Genomic DNA, 21992 nt, shown 5'->3' on the forward strand with positions numbered 1-21992 from the left:
CTAAGGGGAATTGTTTAATTACAGTCCAAATAAAGGACCAGAGAGAGAAAATGACAACTCTGGTTAGATAAAGAAAGAGAAGGCAGTTTCTGGGACTGACTCCCAGTGCCTTGGTGGGGGGCCGTTTCCACCACCCTGGTCTCACACCCACCCAGAGGCTCCTGCTGCTCCCCAAAGCCCGGGACTGGTGGTGGATGGGTGCATGATGGGCAGCCTTCTAGTAATGGCCAAGAGGCAGCAGCTCTGTGCCAGGAGAAGTGGGGAGGACAAGTTGTACTCACTGCTGGGCCTGCTCCTCAACACTTTCACCTCTGTGCTGGCACTGACAGAGTTGCTGCTGCTGTAGGCGCTGCATGTGTAGGATCCCTCGTCAGCCAACTGAACATTGCTTATGGTCAGGCTTCCATCCTGGGACAGGTGGACGCGGCGGCCATCTGCCCTCACTGGGACTCCATTTCTGTAATGAGAAGTGTTTTGTACCACCGTTCCCACTCCTGGTAACTAAAGGAGCTCTTTGTACTCTTTGGAATTGATGCTCTGTGAAAGGGGTAAATTAGTACAAATTCAGCACAAAGGAAGAAGTCTTCTTTTGCCATAACCTGGCTCTACAATTATGTAGGAATATGAGCCTGAGCAAGCCTACATTCATTAGTCCACTGCCACCGTGGGAGGTAGCTAGCTGTGTGCTCTGTATATGGTCTTTGTCCTTTCCAGTATGACACATTTTTGAGGTTTGAGGAACTAGAAGAAAAGCCACAGTGACTTTCCCTCTCTCCGGGTTGTGGTCTGGCAGTCTTGTTTGGCTGGCATTAGTAGCTTATGCACATTGCCTGATGAACATATGGGGTAGTGAGCAATGCAACCTTTTTCCCTTAAAAGCCTGTTTAGAAAAATGTTAAAATATCAGCAAGAACGTAACCATTCTGTTCTTCCTGGAATACTCTGTGCATGGCCAGAAAACTGCCTGAATTATGAACTTCTAGTTACCAAGGAAAGTAAACTTTGTTCACTGAAAAGAGTTTCATTCATAGCCTGATACTTCAATCATTTTGTTGACTCAAATACCAAACTTACATATGGAAGAATAGCTCTCTTTGTGAGATGGCCCGCTTCAGTCCAACCCCTTGGATCAGAGGGATTGAAACAATTGCCAATCCATGTCTATGGATCCTTTGCAAGAAAGCTCCAAAATTGAACTGATTATTTTCAAATGGAAAAAAAAAACCCACACCAAATCCACTAATACTCAGACAAATTTGGTTTAACTATTAAAATATCATCAGAAGACGACAACTTCTCTCTTACTGTTACCAAAACACTGTGAATTGTCATTCATTCCCATCTGGCAATAAAGGGAGAGAATTGCCACAGCACGAAGCTGAGAGAATAGATGCTGTTATTGTAGAGGCTAAAATGTTTGCTAGGTTTAGTCACAGAGAGTTTTCTAGAGACCAATTATAAGTCATCCTCCAGTTACTCACTTTGATTTTTGGTATTTTATTGTCATTTGCTTGCTAGCATGGAGCTCCTCTGAGCTCCATGAAATCTTACCTTAAAGTTTGCCTCTACTCATTTGTCTGAAATGCAAACTTGGTGACCATTGCCCACAGAGATTTTGCCGAAGATTTTTAGGTTAACCATTAGGTGGATTAGGAAAGGTGAGATGATGCCATTGGGAGCGAACCACAGCTCTCTCCCTTGCCTAGCAGGCATCCTGCATTACGATTTGGAGGATAAGTGATGAGGTTCAAGAAGAGACAAGAGAGAAGTTTCACCTTGCTTTTGCTCACCTTGACCACCTTATATTCACATTGTTGCCAGTCACTGTACAATGAAGTTGAGCAGTTTCTCCTTCAGATACCTTAATGCTTGGCAGAAGACCAGTAATCCTCAGCCCTCCTAAACCAGAAGGTGAACAGTTACTAGCAAGAATACAATGCTATGCTGCCCCAGGTAGCAGAAGCTTCTAGGCCTTGAACCAGCATGTTTGGAACTAGCTGTAGCTATTGCTACGGGGAATGTCATATATCCTAAGGGCTTTAGCCCAAGCCAGGGCAAGAAATGGAGATTTCAAAGAGTATTTTTCCTCCAATTAGACAAAAGTACATCATACGCAAAGAAGAACTGCCTCTTTATTGCCTCCTGCTACTACCTTACCTGTTCCATGTCAGAAATGAAGCCCAAGAGACACTCTCATACTAGCAGTCCCACCTCAGCTATCTAGAGCACCATGACCTACTGATACATGAGAATACCGTTGGGAAAACCCACTCACTCTTCCCTTACCCACAAGCTGCCTGTTAAACATTAGGTATGAAGTTAAGAGGCACGGCCAGAGGAGAAACCCAGTCTGCCCAGCCCTTCCTGTTTCACACTTGTGTGCACAGACAAGCAACACGGCCACCCGCCTGGTACCTAGAGGTCGGAGCAGGACCTGGCGCTGGTCCTGGTCACGTCCATTCGAGGCGATGCAGGTAAAGAAGCCGGCGTCCTCAGAGCTAACCCGGCTGATCACCAGGGCCCCGTCTGACTGCTGTCTGTGCCTGATGAACAAAACCACATGAACAAAATCCCCTCAGCTTGTGTTTGAGCCATGATATGATTCCAGCCACCAGAAATGAATCTGAGCCTTACACACAACTTTGCAGTAACACTAAGCAAAGGTATAGCAGCAGCTCAGTGCAATTCGCCATACAGCCTCTGGCCTGTAGATTCTGTATCACAGCTCTTCTTCTGAGAGCTTGAAGTCCAGGCTCTGACCTGTGACTAGAGCAGTAGGACAGCATTGTCTGGCCCTGACAAATGAAACTGCCCAGCACAGAGCAGAAAAGTCCCTGTCTGCACTGGCCAGCAACAATGTTCCCTCAGAATGGGGCTCTCCTCGCCACAGCCTGCTGCAGGAATAGTAAAGCCAGCCGGGAGCTCACCTGGGAGGGGAGAGGGGCTGCCCATCTTTCTGCCACTCAATGGTGAGAGCTGGAGATGCTTCCACTGTGCAGGGCAGTCTGACTCTCTCCCCAACTTTGGCCTCCACTACTGAGGGCTCGCTCTTGTCCATTCTCAACCTGCAAAGTCCACAAGCACAACAATGCAGCAACATCCTTGTTCAGTATCTGACCTTCAGCACAAGGCCTTCTTAATCACAAGCCTTGTTTTTTGCCTCAAGTGGGAAAGGGCGGTCTCCGTGCTCCCGTTAGAATTTGCCATTAACAACATTCACTCTCCTCAGAAAAAAAGCAGCCTCTATCAAATCCTGCTACAGATCAGCACAGCGTGGTGCTGCACTCTTGCCAGACAACTTAACCCTTCAGAGACAGCAATTCAGAGCATCTCTGTTACTTGTAACACCCCTCTGGCTAAAACCGTAAGGAAGTGTTAGCAACATAAATACACAGCAAATGGCCTGGGCACCAAGTAAGCTTCTCTCAAGGTGCAGACAGCAAATACTTTTTTACAGTGTGAAGAGTCCACTGCAATCACCAGCCAGACTGCATGCAAGGGCATCCACTGCACACTGCAGAAAGGCTGGGCATGGGCTCTCACATCATCCATCCTCTTGTGCTCTTTGCTTTCTTCTGACTACAGATAAACACCATTTCAGAAGGGAACTAAACCAGGATGTTCCCAGAGTCAAAGAAAACATCATCTCCCCCACCCCCATTCTCTGACCTAAATTCTTGATCTCAAAAAACAAAACCAAAGAGCCCTAATTCAGTGCTTTTATAGATCAGTGAAACACTTCTTTCTGCATTTAGGCAAAAGCAGCTAAGGGGGCTGCCGGGGATTCGGCAAATTGGCTGAGTTTTAGGCAGCGAACTCAAAAGAAGAGAGATCAGATCATACTCCCATTTAGTCTAGAGCCCCAGTGTTCTGCGTTTAAAGTGAAAACAACTTTTAACCTTTTATTTCTGCAAGGCCTGAAAGAACCAGAGAAATATGCAAGAAACTACAGAGTATGCCAAGCAGTACATGAAAAGATAGCTTGGAGTCAAACTGTTTTGTTCACAAAATACTTAAAATAAACGGCCAGGGGCTAAAGTATCTGACAGGTTGTTATTTATTTTTTTATATACACGTATTTATTGTCTATTTTGTAATAATTAAGCAGTTCCCTCTTGCTTTGCTTTTTTCCAGAATGGGTTTCTATTTCTGACTACACTAACTGGAACAGCTAAGGACAGTTCCTCCAGCATTTTTGTATTTGTCTGAACCTGGATGCTTTGTTATCAGCCTCCCTGGACATATTTGCTAAGGATATGCTTCTTTCAAGGGACCCTTGGGAGAACAGCAGACAGCTTGCAACTGAGATTTCTGCCTGCTCCTATTGTCAGCAGTTCAGTATCCCTCGCCTCCTAACCATGCCCAGAACAGCTGATCCAGGACCTTTCCAATCTTCAGTTTTTCTACATGAAGAGATGCCATATGGTTCATCAGCTGGGCATGGTGGACAAACTGTTGCTGTATGTGAACTTACCTATATGTGAATTGCTGATGCACAGAGGAATCGGCTGCCTGTACAACCTTCCCGTCTCTGGGTAGCTCTCGGTGCTGCTGATTTTCCTTGTGAAGGACCTGACCTCTCTCACCCTCTGCCAGAACAGCACTCTGGTACTCTATTCAAAATAAAATGCCATATGTGAATAAAAAGACTGTTCTTACTGTGACCTCTTGCATAGGGCTTTCTGTGAGCTTGGGAGAACTCGCTGAATTGGAGCCAAAGAGCCCTTCAGCCATCTGTTTTCTGACTGATGCAGTAAGCCTGTGCTGCCGACTAATGAGAGTCACAGACCTGCAGGCAAGCAATTTTAGACTCTTTTCTCTTCTCTGTTATTGAATATGTTGCAGTATTCCTTAGGCCACACTGCCTTCTGCCCCCACACCATTGCTATGACATGGTACATCTCAGAGACTTAAGGCCACCAATAGTGGCTTGCTGGCCCATCTTTTTTAGACTGATCTGTTGTATTTTTTCCTGGATTTGCACCTTAAATACGGCATGTTTTTTGAAACGGAATAATTTGTTACCTAGTTGGTCTTGTTTGGTCAAAACACAAATGCATCAGCATGAACAGCTATGTAACCCAGTCACACCATACTGTGAGATTGAGGGTACAGGAAACCCCTTTTCTGAAGCCTTCTGCCTGGGACCAGGAGGCAGCTGATGGCTCTCAGAGAGGACAACATGCTTGCTATGCAGGAAATGGTACAGGTTGCAGATGGGCAATAATTCCAGGTACGAGGTGCCACTGCAGGTGGGAAGTACTTTAGGGTAAGGGCTTTATAATAACATAACATCAGAAGAAGCCCTGTTGCCTCCACACTCTTGGTTCCTGCACTGTGGAGGAGATCTGCTGCTATAACTTGCCCAAGGAACAGCACTGCTATGGGGTAAAGGCAATGCTGCCTGCACAGTATGGCAGCAGAGGACTTTTCCTGTTGTCAGCACCAGTTAATGAGCAGCGCTGAGTTACCCCTTTCATAGAAGAGGTAGTAGAAGATTTAAGATGTAAGTAGAAGATGAATTACCTATGATCTGTAACTGAATCTGCCGCCGTCTCTCTGTCCTCCCATCAGAAATGAGGCATGTGTAAGTCCCAGCATCCTCCAGCTTGACGTGGCTGATAACTAAAGAGCTGTCAGATTGGTAGGTGTGCCTACAACAGGAGCGGGAATCAACTGCCTCTGCGTGGCCAAGGACAGCAGCTGGCCGAGGCAGAGTGGCCCTTCCTGCTGATGTTACATAAACCACCACCATGAACTGCCCTCCCCAGCTGAGAAAAAAAAAAAACCACCCTGTTGACCACAGCAGGGTCACAGGCAGGGGAAATAACTGCAACAAAGAAAGGAGGTCAGGAACGGAGAGGAATGGGAAAACAGGGAACTGCTTTCAACAATCCTCTCCCATGAGAAGGCAAACTGCCCTTCCAGGCAGGAGCCTGAGCCCCAGCAGTCATTTGCAAACAAAAAAGCAGAACTGAGCTTTTCTTAACAACTGCAATTTTCGTAACAAAAACTGAGTCTCTGGATCCAAACTGTTGAAGGAAACAGACTTCCTATGAAAAAATAGGCTTTAAAAATAATTTTAAAAGCATTACATTAGATGGCAGTGCCAGAAACTCCAGCCAGGGGAACTCCTGACTTACTTGGCCACAGCCTTCATCCTGGACTAGTTAAGCAGTGTCTCAGGAAAAATCCTGCACAGCCAACATTCTTTTGCACAATTGTCCACAAGTCAGTTTCCACTGGTTTTGGGGCAGCACTCATTCTGACCCATACTGCTATCTGGTGCCTCAATACAGTTGTAGAGTATACCTGTTTCTGCTGTCTATAGATCAGATGGATAGCTCATTTTCAGGAGTGTTCCTAGCTTAATACACGGGCTTGTTTATTTATTAATCCTTTTTATCCCCTCCAAAGAATGTTACCAATGAGATTAGAAAGAAAGTGGACAAGCATATTTGGCACTCTGCTCAGCAAGGATAATGAACTGCTCCGTAATGAAGGGGGTCGAGCTTACCTGTCAGAGGAGACTGTCTGGCCATCCTTCATCCACTCCACCCTGGAGAAGGGGGACATGCTTGCCTTGCAGACCAGTTGAATGTTTTGTCCCTTGACTGCTGTCACAAGAGAGAGCTTGGCTTCCTCCAGAATGGTTCTGAAAGATAGAGATTCCAGGGACCCCTCAGCTGCTCTTCTCTCCTTAGGATCTTCCAGTGTGACTATAGACAACCACAGTATAAAGAAGGACTAGCTGCTCATTTAGCTCTGAGCAGAGGCAGCATGTAATATAGCAAGTCTTCTGCACAGCAAAGGCTGGTCTGGATAGACTCATCACCACAAGCAAACCAAGGAGACAGCCATAGCTATGTAACTCTCTCTTCTGAGAACTAGGCTCAGCTCAGCAGATTGACAGAGATCCAGACACAGACATATCTAGCTCTACACAACCTCAGTTTTCACTGTGACACTTTCTAGATCCTGACCCAAACTGCATTTTAAAGACTTTCCCAGAATAACCCACTACTTCTCTGTGCAGCACTGAGATAAATGCTGTGAAGCCAGAGTCAAGTAAATGTACTGATCAGAATGGGCAAACCACCTACGGATTTTCATTTACAGTATGCCTCTCAAAAAAAGGCCTCAGCATCCCAGTCTTTTCACACTTCTTCCAGTGCTGTCAGAGTGTAATGAGAGTGCAGGGAATGAGAAATCTCTTAACTCTAAGGCCTGGCTAATATGATTTACCAAAGCCAATATATAGCCAATCTGTCACAGGGTCAGCTGGGCTGGACCTACGTTTCCACTGCAGAGGAAGCTGCACTGATGCTTCACAATGAGCAGACTGAAATGACCAAAACATAAAATAAAATCACCTGTGCTGATTCTGTGCTGGGAAGGAGTCTGCAGACACCTGGTGCCCAAAGCTCTCTGTCACAGAAACATCTGTTCCAGAAGCTTTATGCCACTGCTTGCCTTCACGTGGCAGCACCTGTTGGCCACTGCTACTCTGCTTTTGGGAGGGCCCAGGCACTGCTGTTTCCCCTGTCAAGTGCAGCTGGCTCAGGCTTTTCAATCTACTTTGCTGGGCGCCCCATTGCTGGCTCTCCATCACACCAGACTTTTGCGAAGCTTCTGGCAGCACCTGCCTTCTCCAGTAGTTCTCTCCATGTCTGTTCTGCGAGGGGTTTGAAGCCCCATAGGATCTTCCTTCTTGGCCATGACTTGAAGACTCTCTTGGCAGGTGCTGCTGCTTACCCTGAGCAGCACCCATATGAAAATGAGAGCCAGTGTCCTGCCGTTGCAGGGCTCCTGTGCCAGAAGAGGGCTGGTGCTCCAAGGGACTAATCCCCACAGAGCTATGACACACTCTCATGCATTCCTCCTCTGAGGCAAAGCTGTTTTTATTGCCATGGCAGCCGCCATACCAGAACCGGTTGCACTTGCCAACAACAGTCACAAAGTACCAGCGAGTGGTCCAGTTCGCACAGGGGCCGTGAGCACTGGGCAGCAGGCACATGACAGGATATGCTGCCAGAAAGAACAGAACAGAAGAGCGTGTGAGGGTCATGAAACACAAAGGTCTGAGTTCTTCAAGCCACTTGCCTAAATGATGGGCCTTATGGGCAGTGTTGGTGGAAAGGTGAGACACCTGAGTTTTGCACCCAGCTGTTTTGAAATAGGGCAGCTGCTCTGATGTTTCCCTCCATCTTAGTTTTCCCACTAACAGAAAGAGAACTGAGCTCAGAGACATTTCTGAGTCTGAATAGTTATGGCCTTTCCAGGAAATCCTGCAGCTAAAAGGTTGATCTTGGGTCTTCTTCCACGAGCAGCACATAGCCATCATACGCACATTTCCAGCCCACAGAGCAAGTGGATTAGACCCAGTTGTGAAGATTCATGCACTGCAGAATACTCCTGCAAATAAAGAGGAGCATGGCCAAAGGTGCCTGCGAACATCATTCTGTGCTCTGAGTCACAAATATCAGAGATTGTGACATGCATCAGACAAATACTGATGCAGGGCTCTGACTGAGAGGCCCTTTGCTGAACTGTGGCAGAGCAGAAAGGACAGGCAGACTTTCCCTAGGGCAGTCTCACAGGGCTGGTGACCACGCAATCCCTTTGCTGCAGCAACAGGGGAAAGCAATGCAGCAGCAACCTGCCTGCAGAGGATACAGCTGGGAACTACAGGAGAGGAGATGCTTTTGCCCAGCGCCTCTAGCATCCTTGTAGTATAGTAAGCACTGTCCTCCTCCACCCTCCCCCCCCAATCTCTGCTGGTTAAATGTCTCCACAGAGCCCTATACAGCAGCTCCATCCTTAGCTGTAGCTCTTATTGCACTCCTGCCCAAATGGGGTTGTCTGAAGGCAGAACATGGCTCCTGTTCCTCAGAGAAGAGCCTACTTCACATAAACCCAAATAATGAATTTGGAGAACCAGGCTATACCAGGTTGTCTTCCCAGGGTGAAACAGCTACGCACTGACAGAGATTACACACAATTCTGCTCAAACAACAAAAGAGGAAAATAAGAACTTCTGTGGTAGCTAACTTAGCCAATTAGCAGCTTTCCTACATTCCTTTTCTCTAAATTAGAGAGGTATGGATTTCAAGGATGGCCTGTTCAGTGGATTAAGAATTAGGTTGGCTCACTGCAGCCAAAGGGTTGTGATCAATGGTTCTATGTCTAGATGGAGGCTGGTCACAAGTACTGTCCTTTAGAGACTGGTACTCTTCAAGACCTTCAACAATAACACAGACAATGGCATCGAGTGCACCCTCAGCAAGTTTGCAGATGACACCAAGCTGAGCGGTGCAGACAATACAGTAGGGGGAAAGGAAGTCATCCAGAGGGACCTAGACAGGCTGGAGAAGTGAGCCGATGAGAACCTAATGAAGTCCAACGAGGCCAAGTGCAAGGTGTTGCACTTGGGCCAGGGCGATCTCAGGTATTTATACAAACTGGGGGAAGACCTCCTTGAGAGCAGCCTGGCAGAGAAGGACTTGGGGGGTCCTGGTAGACAAGAAGCTGGACATGAGCCAGCAGCGTGCGCCGACAGCCTGGAAGACCAACTGTGCTATGGGCTGCATTCAAAAAGGGGTGGCCAGCAAGGAGAGGGAGGTGATTGTCCACCTCTACTCAGCTCTTGTGAGGCCCCATCCAGAGTTCTGTGTCCAGGCCTGGGGCTCTCAGCACAAGAAAGACATGGAGCTCTTGGAACAGGTCCAGAGAAGGACCACTACAATGACGAGAGGGCTGGAACACATCTCCTGTGAGGAAAGGTTGAGGAAACTGGGCTTGTTTAGCTTGGAAAAGAGAAGGCTCTGAGAGGACCTCATTGTGGCTTTCCAGTACTTGAAGGGAGCTTATAAACAGGAGTGGGTATGACTGTTTACATGGGTGGATAGTGATAGGACAAGGAGGAATGGTTATAATCTAAGACAGAGGAGGTTTAGCTTAGATATTAGGAGGAAGTTTTTCCACACGATGGTGATGCTCTGGAACAGATTGCCCAAGGAGGTTGTGGATGCCCCATCCCTGGAGGCATTCAAGGCCAGGCTGGATGTGGATCAGGGCAGCCTGGTCTGGTGGTTGGCAACCCTGCACATAGCAGGGGGGGGCTGAAACTAGATGATCATTGTGGTCCTTTTCAACCCAGGCCATTCTGTGATTCCCTTTAACCTTCCCTATCCCAGCCATGAGGCAGAATTTGTTTTCAAGGAGACCATTCACTACAATTTCCAGAGGTCAGAACTTCCACACAGGAAGTTTCCAGATGGTACTGATTTCTGTGTAATTCTTCCTGTGTTTCTAACCAAACAAGTCAAAGCATCACTTACGGTAGTTGGGCCTATTGAGACATCCTTCCCCTTCAGGACCTGCAGCCGAAGCGACACTGTCAAAACAGCAGCCGTACACTGAACTGCGGCACTCGCCAGAGGGGTGCTGCTGGGATAAGGCTTGGCTTGCCTTAGAGACAGGAATTGAAAGCCAAAAGTTATCATGCATACATGAGGGCAGCAGCACATGCAAAGCACCATGTCCAAGCTGTTGACTACAGGATGCCAGCTGCTAGAAGAATCACTGCTCATTTGTTTGCCTCCTAGAGGCTTTCATGCTGGCAAGGGCTGGGAAACTTGGCTGTCAGCCATGAAGCCAGTGCTGCACCTCCCTGCAAAACACACCTAGCCAGCCTAAGCAGTAGATCGGATTTTTCAAATGGCCCCACCAGACACCCCAAGCTATATGAGAGGAATTTCCCCCCTAAATATTTTATCCTCAATTAATTTGCAGAGATGATAAACAAGGACAATTGTTAGTGGCAATATTTTTCTGTAATTTTTTTTTCTCCCAGAAATCGGATGGCAAGTTTCTAACAGACAGAAATTTCATTACTCAGGATTATCCAACCAGTTCTACACAGGATGCTTCTCTCCTTCTCAGACAATTCCCAACCACTCCCTCTGTCCCCTGCTTACAGAGGATCACAAGCAGATGCCCAAGACTGAACAGGAATGAAGTACGCCAAGGGGCCTCATGCCATACATGGAGTATTACTGGGACAGATGAAGTATAATAGAAACACATAATCTGAGTCATCGGGTCAAAACTGAATCTTCACACGTAATGGGCAGCTAAAACCCAAAGGGTTTTTGTGCTTACTGTTGGAACAGCTGCAGCAGGCTGATTTCTTCTCATATGAACATCACTGTCATGCTGTGGGCATCCCACGTTGTTTGGACCTTGGGCAGCTGATACTCCATCAGGACAGCATCCATACCTACAGGCAGAAGGCAGAAAGGCTGCAGCAATATCTGACCTGCTTGGTTCAACAGACAGACTGAAAATTCCAGTAAGCCTCCAGGAAATGCAGTGCCTCCCTGCTCAGGCCCATCTACTCACAGCTACCTGTTTTGGTGACAGGTGTTGAAGGAACAACCTCTCCCCAAAGGGCCTGAAGCTGGAGTGTGTCCATCTGGACAGCAGCCATGTGGGGTCTGATAACAGTTCTGAGATCTGGTTCCTGCAGTGTGGTGCTGAGTGGTGCTGAGCTGATGATAATTTGATGATCGTGACTGGGATTCCCAGCGAACAGGCAACAAGTTGATGCCATGGTCCTCAGTGGAATTGATGTGGTGATTCCTAGAGCTGCTGTGAACTGCAGAGCTCCCAGGGAGCAACCTTCCATCACCAGAATCTGTGGAGATAACTCCTTACAGCATGCAGGTGAGCATCTGCTATCTTATACCTGCTCAAAGCTACAAGGCAAGCTTTTCTGTATCAAGGTTTCACCTGAATATGTGTCTTCTGGCTCTTCCTTCTGAATTTGGTTGCTCTGAGCCTCTTCTGTTCTGCCCTAACCATTCACCCTGCTGACCCATAAGAAATCATCTGTCACACTGCTTTTATCCCCTTTGTAGTAGGACACATGAACCTTTTTTCTAATCTCCTTTAGGCAGCATTTTTCTCAGACAGCACTTATATCATGCTCATATGATTTCTCATGATATATATCATACTCATGATATCATACGTCAGAACCTGGGATGTCTTTATAGCCTGCTACATGCATGAACTCACAGGTAGTTCTCTATTGGTGTGAAGAACCTATAATTTATCCCTGACTCCAAGAATTCTGGAAGTTCATGAAAAGAACAAGAGAAAGGGAGAAAAGAAGGATCCTTCTCCCTACCATACTCTGTTTCAAGCCCACCATCACCAAACCCAAGCAAACAAAATTCTGAACCTGTGGGAGGGCTGTTTGGGTTGTAACGCGTCAGCAAAGACTGTCGACTGATATCATATCCCATAGTGTCCTGCATACTGGGGACCTCTGCAAAGAGAGACATACACAAAATAAGTGCAGCTAGTCCAACTGTATTCAAATAATTGCAAATGCATCAGAAAAGTAACAGGAGACTAAGGTTGACAAAAATGTGTTTCTTCTGGAAAAGCTGCTGATCAGCAATTGGATTCAACTGGATTGTCAGGACAGCTACCTGCAGTGGGTAGGCAACCAGAATTCACCATTTCAGCTATGACAAAGACTAACTACAGACAGCAAGTAAAATCTCCAAACAGTTTACAGCTGGTCCACAAGGGGATGAGAGCTGGCTACAGTTTCTAACTACTAAGTCTGTCCAGGGTGTTAGTCCTTAGCTCTGTGATTCATGATCAGTCTGCAATACAAACTGGGACAGAGTCAAGGCAAAATACTGAATTCAGAATAGAAACACCAATATTGCTCCCAAGCCCATTACATGTGTTTCAAACAGCACAGGTACTGGGACTCTGAAGATGCTATGGTTGTAGATGCAAAAGCACAGGATGGAGACAGGTAAGCAGGGAGCTGCAAGCTTTTGCAGAGTCTTGGCAAGAAGCAACTTAGGAAAAGTTGGGTGTCTATCAAATCAACTCACGCTGTGGCAGGTAGCAAGGCTGCACGTTGCAGCTATCCAGGGTGGCTGGCTTCTGTGGTTGGATGGCTTTGCATATATCAGCACTGTAGAATTTGGAGTCACCATCAGCACAGATAACTTGGCGTGTCCGGATGCCTGAACTGCAGCTCTTTGAACACTTGAGTACAGAGAGAAGGCAAGTGAGCAGGAACCAGAGTCAGAATGCAGAAACAACCACAGACCAAGAGTATGGAACAGCTGTGATTAGCTGCAGGCCGAGCACAGCTTCCTCCACCAAGATAAGGCAAACAACAGCCCAGCTGGATTCATCTGAACAGAGGTACTCTTAATCATTTTGCCAAATGTTGCATCCAGCCCTGAACCATTAAGCTCCAAGATATGCTTACTTTCTAACATCTAGACTTGCTGCTTTGCCAAGGACAGTGGTGTGGCAAGGAGCTGGAATAATCAGCAGGAGTGAACTGTTCCAGACTGACCTGAAGGCACCTTAGCACTACAGGGATCCACCAGTTGTTAAAGGGTCAGTTTTGAACTCTGAATTCAAAAAACAACAGGCAGCACTTTACAACAGGAAACAAATGGATAGCTTTCTTGTAAGCAGCTAACTGGATTTCCTTTCACTGGAAGCTGTGAGTGAAAAGGAAGCAACGAGCAGCTACTCTGGGCAGAGAGGGCAGTGGAGAAGATGAGAACCAACCTGTTCACAGAAAGTTTTCAGACACTGGGAGAGTATTCTTTTCTTTTATTCAGATACAAGTAGGAGCTCTCTGATACTGGAAAGCCTGAGGCCAGGAAAGATCAGATTAAGGTATGCAGCTTTCTTAGCTGTTATTAAAAGTCAGCTACACCACACAAAGAATCAGATCTAACGTGTTTTAACTCAGAACAAGCTGGTCTCACTAGCATGGAAGGGAAACAAGTGTGCTTGGAAATCACATGGTAGATTGGATCTCCCCCATCTCCTCCCCCGGGTATGTTTCCCAGGCTGAAAACAGCCTGTTTCCCTCCACAAGGGAGACAAGATTAATCCAGCTAAAGACAGTCTATCTGAACAATTACAAAAACAGTTTAAATCATTTCACCAAACATGATGACCAGTCCTGAAGCCTGAAGCTCTAAGCCATATTCAGCCCATGAGCTGTTTTGCTATTCACAGTAATGGAGCAAATAAATGAGAATAAGCAGCAGGAGTGGATCGTTTCAGTTTATTGGCTGCATTTTGCCACTGTCACTGAAACTATAGTCTCCCCCTCCAAGAAGGATTTATTTTTATAGCAGCTGCAAACAAAGCAGGCAACAGATTAACTGGAGCATTACTAGTGCCAGTTACAACGCAACTGTGAGCCAAGGGATTGGTAATGAAGTACATGCTTTCCAATTCAGCCAATTCCAGGCTGCACTGATTAAACCTTGTTTGCAAGGAACACGGCAATATAATCAATTATTTCCGATGCATGAAAGCATGATGCTTACCAGGCCCCAGTCTCCAACGTGCCAGCCGACTTCTTGGATGCAGTTCTCCTTAAGACAGGGCTGGGTGGCTGGTGGCTTTGGTTCCATCAAACAAGCAAAGTCCTGAGCCTGAGAGCCCCGCTGCGTTCTGCAGGTGACAGTCCGGGTCTGGACACCTTCCCCACAGCTGGCTGAGCACTGTGGAACAGAGCACAACAGTGAGAAGGAAGCACCTACTTTACACTTGCATTTCCAAGCTGTGGTCCCCAGCAACAGGGCAGAGTACCACTTTAAGAATGTCTCAAACAAGCAACCAGCATTAAAAACCATATTCTTGGATGGGAATGAGCAGAGTGGTTGTCTGTGCTGTAGAAGAGACAATATGGCATGTTGGATAGGATCTGGGAACTCACTGGATAATTTTGGCTTAGTTACGTAACTTCTCCTGCTCTCTATCAAAAAAGACAAGAAGAATGAATGACTTTGGAAAAAAATACCAGTACAACAGAATATATTCAGAACACGATGTTTGTAGATGGCAGGAGATACCTGCAAACTGATGTTCACAGAATCACACAGAATCACAGAATTGCAGGGGTTGGAAGGGATCTCCAGAGATCATCGAGTCCAGCCCCCTGCCTAAGCCAGCTCAAGGTAAAGAATTCAGGGGAAGATAGAAAGACAAGGTTCTTGTATTTCTCATGTCTTTTTCCTGAAGACCTCATGCTCTACTTTATGGTGTCAAGCTGTGAGACATCATCTTCCTATGCATGTAAATGCCATTTTGCAATCCTCTGTTAAATTCACAGTGGTTTTGTCTGGAATCCAGCTCAGTTCCCCAGGAATTGCCTAAGTCAACTACATAGGAAATTACCTGAGAGCTGTCTGAACTACTTTGAGCTTCCCAGTAGAGTGCTACTTATTTACCAGAGTGACCTTTTGTCTCCAATAACACATAGGTGAAGTCATTTTTTTTGTAACCCCAGAATGAATCATTTAGGAATCAATTTGCAAGAACAGGTCACTTAGTGCTTTGTGCCTTTCCTAAATAGTGCTCTCATTCCACAAGCCTGAAGTCACCTCAGTATTCACACCCTACATCTCATGAGAGTACAAAAACAACAACAAAAAAACGTTACAGTCCTGCTTATCATGCCTCACTGCATTTCATGCTGCTGCTGCATCACTTGACAAAGAAATACCACAAGACTGTAAATCAAATGTTGCAAGAATGCAACACACTTCTTTCAAAAAAAAATTCACTCATGCTTTAGGGACTGAGTAGATGCAATTCAATGATATTTACTACCTTTGCTTTCTATGACTTTTGAACATAAGATGTCTTCTAAATGCCTGGCTGGTAGTGCTGAGTACATGTAGTTTGGAGGATAAATGCACACTGCAGCTGTCCAGAGAAGCCTTGCACTGATACACAGCCTACAGTAAACAGCAGGTCACCAGCAGTTCGATAGCATCTTCCTTACTGACTGTTGTGATTTAGTACTGCCATTCAGGGGCTAGTAATGCTGGGCCAGCAATACGCATGGAAATAAGCAGCGTAAGTGGGAACCATGAGCTCCTGTTTTACAGAGGGGAAATGTTACTGCACAAGAACAGCTGCAGCACAGCAGCTCTTAGCCTGCCCTTCACCAGGCCTGGCTCAGAAACAAACACTGGCAAGATCTGGTAGATCTGATGAAAATACAGGGGAGAGAGCATGTGGTGAAAGGAACAGGAAAAAAATTATCAAAAGGCATAGATGCTATTTGGAGAACTCTGGAGGACTGCAGGGACAGTCTGCACCTTGCCATGGACATCCACCTTGTACAGTCTCAGAGAAGGTGCCTGGCTTTTCACCCTCAAACTTTGGCAGACCCTCCTTTAGTGAATGCCATGCGGCAGTTGCTTCTCACACAAACTCACCTCTGACCAGGGCCCTGTGCTCCAGGTTGCACACTGTCTCCGGTTGCAGGGCTGACTGCTGTGAGGCTGCTGTGCAAAGGCCATACACTCAGCGTTGTCCACAACACCTTGGGAGTTCTGACCATCAAATGCTACACAGTAAACAGAGCGAGTCTGGGTGCCTCCACCACAGGTAGCTGAGCAGGGTCCCCACTCCCCTGTTTTCCACCTGCAGGTCACAGAATCAAGCAAACAAATAATGGCCCAACTAAATGGCACAGAAGTCAGTGCCGTGTCCATGTTGCAGTCAGACAAGGAAAATGTCTTCTTTGCAGAACAGAGTCAGTGACAAGTTCCTATTTCACCAAGCACTGCCCAGCTTGATTGGCTGTGCAAAGCATGAGTCCCACTCCAAAGGCAAATGCCCAGCTACAAAACACTTGTTACTCTAGAAATGCAGAGCTTTCCCTAATGGGAAGTTTCATTTCCATGGCTTTTGGTTTCCTAACATCTGCAAAAATATTATGCCTGGAATGGAACACTAAAGAGGAAGAAAAAATAATAATAATAATAAAATAATAATAATAATTAAAAACAAACAACAACAAAAAAAAAAACCAACAATCCAAGAAAAGTAGCTCACAATCCATCATGCTCCAGCCACCATCCAAAGCAGAAGACATCACCAAACTGAGATCTCAATCTGCCTGCAAACTACGCTCAACTCTCCAGAAGCACTTACAAACTTTTAATTGACAAACCAACAGAAAGATGGCTTACTCCTCTCATTGGCTAGATTATCTAACAGAAGCACATAGCAAAAGTTAAAAAAAAAAAAAAAAAACTTCAAACAGATTCTGGATTTGGTTGCTGAAGCTGTCATGGAAATGTTACATCCTTGCCAGCAGAAGTGCAAACGTGCAGAAAACAGTCACAGTGGATGGTAGAATCCCTCCCTTGTCCATTCCTGTGTCTCGGTGCTGCCCACACAGTTGGGAGCACAGCTTGCATGGCCTGACTTCAGGGATTTCAGACTCCAGCATGGAGTGGAAGCAGTTAAAAGGCACTGGTGATACAGGGGGTGTATCACGGTGATCTACTATCTCCCTCTTTCAGACACCTAAGCCCCAGCCAGAGAGTACAGACAGTTCATGTTTTCTCCCCTACCTTTCCAGTTGCTCCCCCTGGTCTGCCCTCATAACTAACTTTCAGCCAGCCAATTCACATTCATATCCCATCAAAAACTCCACAGCAGACTCAGCCAAGAGAAGACATGTTCATCTCCTTAAGATACTTTTTTTCTGCTATTAAAGAAGCAGATAGCCTAGAACTGAATACCATTTACCACAGAATAAGATATTTCCTTTGGAAAGTGAACAATTACAGCAAACAGAAGCCACTTAGAGCAGTGTGCCTAACAAGCTCAAAACAAATTAATTGATCGAGCTTTTACAGAAGTTCCAGAGGGTATGAAAACAAGAGTGTTTTGCTTCCTGTGAAGAAAGCGTGCAGTTTTAGAAAGATTTTATCAACTGGATGGACCCAATTACAGATTCCGTCAACTGCAGTCAAGACATCTCTGACACTTGTTTCATGTCCTTTGTATGGAAAGATCAATCGTAACGATGGGACCATTCAGAGGCAAGTCCTACGCTATTAGCAGTTTGCTGGGAACACTTGTTTTGCTTTTATTCTATTTTACTTCTAACACCTCAGTGGACATTCTAAGTACTGTATCTGTGACAGCCTTGCACTCACCACAGTATGTAAGCAATTTTCTGCCTGATACAGGACCCAGCCAAAGAAAGAGCTTTTGAGGAACTTTGAGGTTTTTGCTATGGCACTCTGGAGTCCAGTCCTGGTCAATGACTCAACAGACCTAGCCCATCACATTCTCTTTTCCTGTTTTTTTATCTTGATTAACCAAACAAAAAAATCTTAAAAAACACGCCTCCACCACTCTAGCCTAAAGCAAACAATTATCAAGCCAAAAGCTATGAAGAATCTGTCTCTTCCTCAACTCCATACCAGTCAAGTTACAAGCAGCACTCAAAACCACCTAAGCAAAGCTGCCAGCCAGCACCCTCCACCATCATTTTCATCAGCAAGAATCAAAAGCAAAGCATGGCCCACTGCTACCACCAGTGCCAAAGGAAAGACTCCAAGTCCCCACACACTCTAGTGGGCAACTAGGTGGAAAGCAGAAGATAGCAGCTGCCTTCCCGTTGTCTCCTCAGTGTTACCTCTTCATCTGAGAGCTCCGTGCTCCACCGTGGCTCCAGGCTTGTGGCGGAGAGATGTAAGAAGTCCTTTACACACAGAACAAAGAATTTAAACAACTTAAAGCATGTAGCTATGGGCTAATACGAATTCAGAAATGTTCCCAGTTTTCCAGGTACTCCCTGGCCCACAGCAAGTCTCCACTATAACAACCAGATACACAATGAGATATGCAGTTAAGGCTCTGGTTACAGCTCTGGATGCTTTTAAGAGCCAATTTAAGCCAATTGCTTAAATTGTAATCAAGGCTATGTAATCAAGGGACAAGGGGGAAATGGTTGATTAAATGGGTCTGAAAATAATAGAAAAGGAGAAGATTCCAGGATTCATCTATTTCAAAGAACAAGGACACTGAGAATGCAGAAATGACAAAATTAGACCAGCTCAGATCTACTTCTCTTTTTTGGCAGGCTCCATTTGAAGAGAACAGAAACCACAGATTCTATTCCTTACCTTCTTTCACAGATTCTGCCTTCCCTACCTACAGGCTAGAAGACTATCTTCCACAATTATGCTAGAAAGAAAATATAACTGGTCTATGAAAATGAACATAGGACCTATCAAGACCATTTCTTGTGCACATAAGAACACTTGTCATATAGTTATCATCCCCAACTTTGATTTGGGCTTTCTCTAAGAAGTGAAACATTTCCTTGGAAAGTGCCAAGCACCATTTTCCTGGCTCCAAAAGCACCTCAGGAAGAAGACAGAGCTCAGAAGTGGAAAGGAAATCTTACCTTTTTGTTTGGGGACAAGCCTGATGGCCACATGTCCGGTTACTGTCTGGTCGTGGTTTGTTACTGCACATATAGTCTGGATAAATCTCATTGTCTATGGTACAAAACACCAAACGGGATTGGAAGCCTGAAGGTCAAACAAGAAAGTATACTGATCAATGTAGGGCACCCAGGAAAATGTACCAGTGTTTGAAATGCAGTGGCATTGCTAAGACAAGATTCTAAAGCAGCACTGAATCCACACCTGCAACTCACCAACCTGGAAGAGTCAGGTGCAGCTCTTGGTCTGTCACCACGTGTATGAATGACGCCTACTCACAGTATACAAGTTCACAGGAAATAAAAAAGACAGAATAATTCTGTATAGGTGAGGGACCCTTTTGTTTGAGTGGATTAAGAGTCACAAGGGAGATGTCATATGCATATGTTGCTCACGAAGGAACCCTGCTTGGTGTGTGCTGTTAGACCTAGAAGGTCAGTCTTGTGAAGACTAGATGTTGTAAATCTTTATGTTTCTTACTGGTTTAGAATATCAGCTCCCACAACTACAGTATGGCAAGAGCTACCATCAGCAAGACAAGAAGAGGCACACAGAAACTCCATAGTCAGATGGAGGTTTTTGGTTTGATTGCTGGGGCATTTTTTGGTGGTTGTTTTTTAGTTTAAAATCAATAGTTTTGCTGATGCAAACTGAACACGTGGTGACACCCCGTGGTATCTGACAATCTTCCTGTTCAGAGAAATGGAATCTTACAGGTGACAGCAGAGGTACAGAGGTGTGATACAACCCAGTTTTGTAGACCAGGTCAGCTTGGAAAGTGGTTTCAAGAGTTTGAAAAGGCCTGCAGAGGACATTAAGAACTGAGGTAGGACAAGATAAAACAAACACATCCCTATGATCCAAGATCCAAGTAACAAGTCTGAGGATTAAGACATGTAAAATTAGACAGGACAATGCAAGGAGCACAATCCTCTTGTGATTCCATGCGACTCTCTCTTGAGAAAACCTTAACCGCCACCAGCAGATATCTGTGTTGTCTTCCAGCAGGAGACTGCTGAGAAGCAGCTGCAGAGGGCAGCACACTGTGTCTTCATGGTGTGGATATAAACCCTGAACCACGTTGCCAGAGACCAGGTCCTGCCCCCTTACCTCCTCCACACTCAGAGCTGCACTCACTCCAGGAACTGTAGCTCCAGCTGTAACCTGTGGACTGTCTGTGTGTAGGCAGGTAGTATTCATACTGTACTCCTGGGTTTGGCTCCTGACTGATGAGCTATGAAAGCATGGGATAAAGTCATGAAAATAGCAGCAGCACTTCTTCCCTTCACAGCATTTCCCACTGTGTCTGAGGGTTTGAGCTGATTTGGTCCCTCCAGTTCAAAGAAGTCTTTTTCTCTGGGCTGTGTTTTCTGCTTGCTTTCTCTGATTATCTAGGGAGCATCATTTTTCAGAAAAGGGTGCACCCATCTCTCTCACAGGCAGAAGATCTACCTGGTCTGTTACAGTAATACCCTGACATGGCCTACAGTACACTATGATATGCGGTACCCTAGAGCCTGTCCCTGCACCAAACCCATTCTGTGCAAACTCATCTGAAAGTTAGAGCTCAGAGGAATACATCAGGCCTTGCTTTGCTCCTTTTTGGGCCTCAGAACCAGCATAACACTGTGTTTTCTGCAAGCAAAACACCATGGTCTAGATTAAGGGCCTAGAGCTTTGTAAGATTCCTGCAGGCCCAGTTATCCTTCAAGAGTATTTCCCATCTCAACTTCACCAATGTACTCCCACTGCACTACATGAGGACTGCTATGCAAAACAAGACAGTATCAGTGGGGGCAAACACAGCCACTTACCTCAATGACCAAGGGCTCTGTGGTGGGACCCCTGGCATGGAGGAGCTCTGGGGCAAGATCACCTTCTGAGCCACGATCATAGTGCATAACTGTGCTAGCTATATGTAGCGTTCGGCTGAAGTCAATTGTCCAATGCCCATTCAGATAATAATCCCCTTGCACATTCTTGACAGCTGGATAAACCCACATGCCAGAGAAGAAAAGGCAATAAATTAACATTTATGACTTGAAATCTGGTTCTAGCTACTGCTAGACAGTTCCTGTTCTAGACTTTCAAGGTACTGGCAGCCCACAGAGCTCTCGGCATCATAATTTGAGCACCACCTCTTTGCATTACTATTGCAATCCTCTAAAGTGGAGAGACAATCTAATATGGCAGCACCTATCACCATTGCAAAAATTCACATACAAAAATGAACAGTAGAATTCAAAAGGGATGCTCCCATTTTCACTAAATTCTGCATCACAGGCGGGGCAAATAAAGGGGAACATTATCCACCAAAAATGCTAGACCAGCCTAGCATTTCCTTGCCAGAAGCTGCTGTATATTCAGACAGCTCTTGCCAGTTTTGCTGCAGAGAAAGCACTTATATGCTGCACAGTCAAATTCCTCCAGCTTATTCCAGTACTGACTTTATCTTCTTCACTGAAAATGAGGTAAATCTGAAGCCCAGAGTTGAGCATCATTACACTTCAAAGATACTCAGTATTCAGACCTGATTTTCAATTTTCCCCACTGCCAGATCAAACTATCAACGCAAACCTTGCAAATCCTAGTGTACTGAAAACCAAATTTTAATGCAATGGCTGGAGTCCAAACACACTGAAACACATGTTCCAATATCAG

At 45.7% G+C, this 21992-nt stretch overlaps 1 protein-coding gene across 9 annotated transcripts in view; it reads right to left on the reverse strand.

Annotated features, from left to right (window-relative positions):
• PAPLN (papilin, proteoglycan like sulfated glycoprotein) overlaps positions 1 to 21992 on the reverse strand; it is a 63524-nt gene that overhangs the window by 4123 nt on the left and 37409 nt on the right. For 8 of the 9 annotated variants that reach the window (XM_052695492.1, XM_052695495.1, XM_052695491.1 and 5 more), the window contains 19 exons: positions 21146 to 21318; positions 20442 to 20565; positions 19292 to 19418; positions 18518 to 18583; positions 16296 to 16503; positions 14394 to 14570; positions 12921 to 13077; positions 12248 to 12334; positions 11410 to 11698; positions 11164 to 11281; positions 10341 to 10470; positions 7374 to 8028; positions 6518 to 6655; positions 5527 to 5654; positions 4475 to 4613; positions 2928 to 3065; positions 2416 to 2543; positions 1791 to 1899; positions 282 to 457 (listed from right to left, as the gene is read on the reverse strand). In XM_052695492.1, the coding sequence (XP_052551452.1) occupies positions 282 to 457; positions 1791 to 1899; positions 2416 to 2543; positions 2928 to 3065; positions 4475 to 4613; positions 5527 to 5654; positions 6518 to 6655; positions 7374 to 8028; positions 10341 to 10470; positions 11164 to 11281; positions 11410 to 11698; positions 12248 to 12334; positions 12921 to 13077; positions 14394 to 14570; positions 16296 to 16503; positions 18518 to 18583; positions 19292 to 19418; positions 20442 to 20565; positions 21146 to 21318 (3267 nt within the window). The remainder of the gene's footprint in view (positions 1 to 281; positions 458 to 1790; positions 1900 to 2415; positions 2544 to 2927; positions 3066 to 4474; positions 4614 to 5526; positions 5655 to 6517; positions 6656 to 7373; positions 8029 to 10340; positions 10471 to 11163; positions 11282 to 11409; positions 11699 to 12247; positions 12335 to 12920; positions 13078 to 14393; positions 14571 to 16295; positions 16504 to 18517; positions 18584 to 19291; positions 19419 to 20441; positions 20566 to 21145; positions 21319 to 21992) is intronic. The other variant, XM_052695489.1, reaches the window with a different exon arrangement.

The sequence above is a fragment of the Tympanuchus pallidicinctus genome, unplaced genomic scaffold, assembly GCF_026119805.1.
Source record: "Tympanuchus pallidicinctus isolate F22 unplaced genomic scaffold, pur_lepc_1.0 scaffold3, whole genome shotgun sequence".
In the NCBI taxonomy this organism is placed as follows: domain Eukaryota; kingdom Metazoa; phylum Chordata; class Aves; order Galliformes; family Phasianidae; genus Tympanuchus; species Tympanuchus pallidicinctus.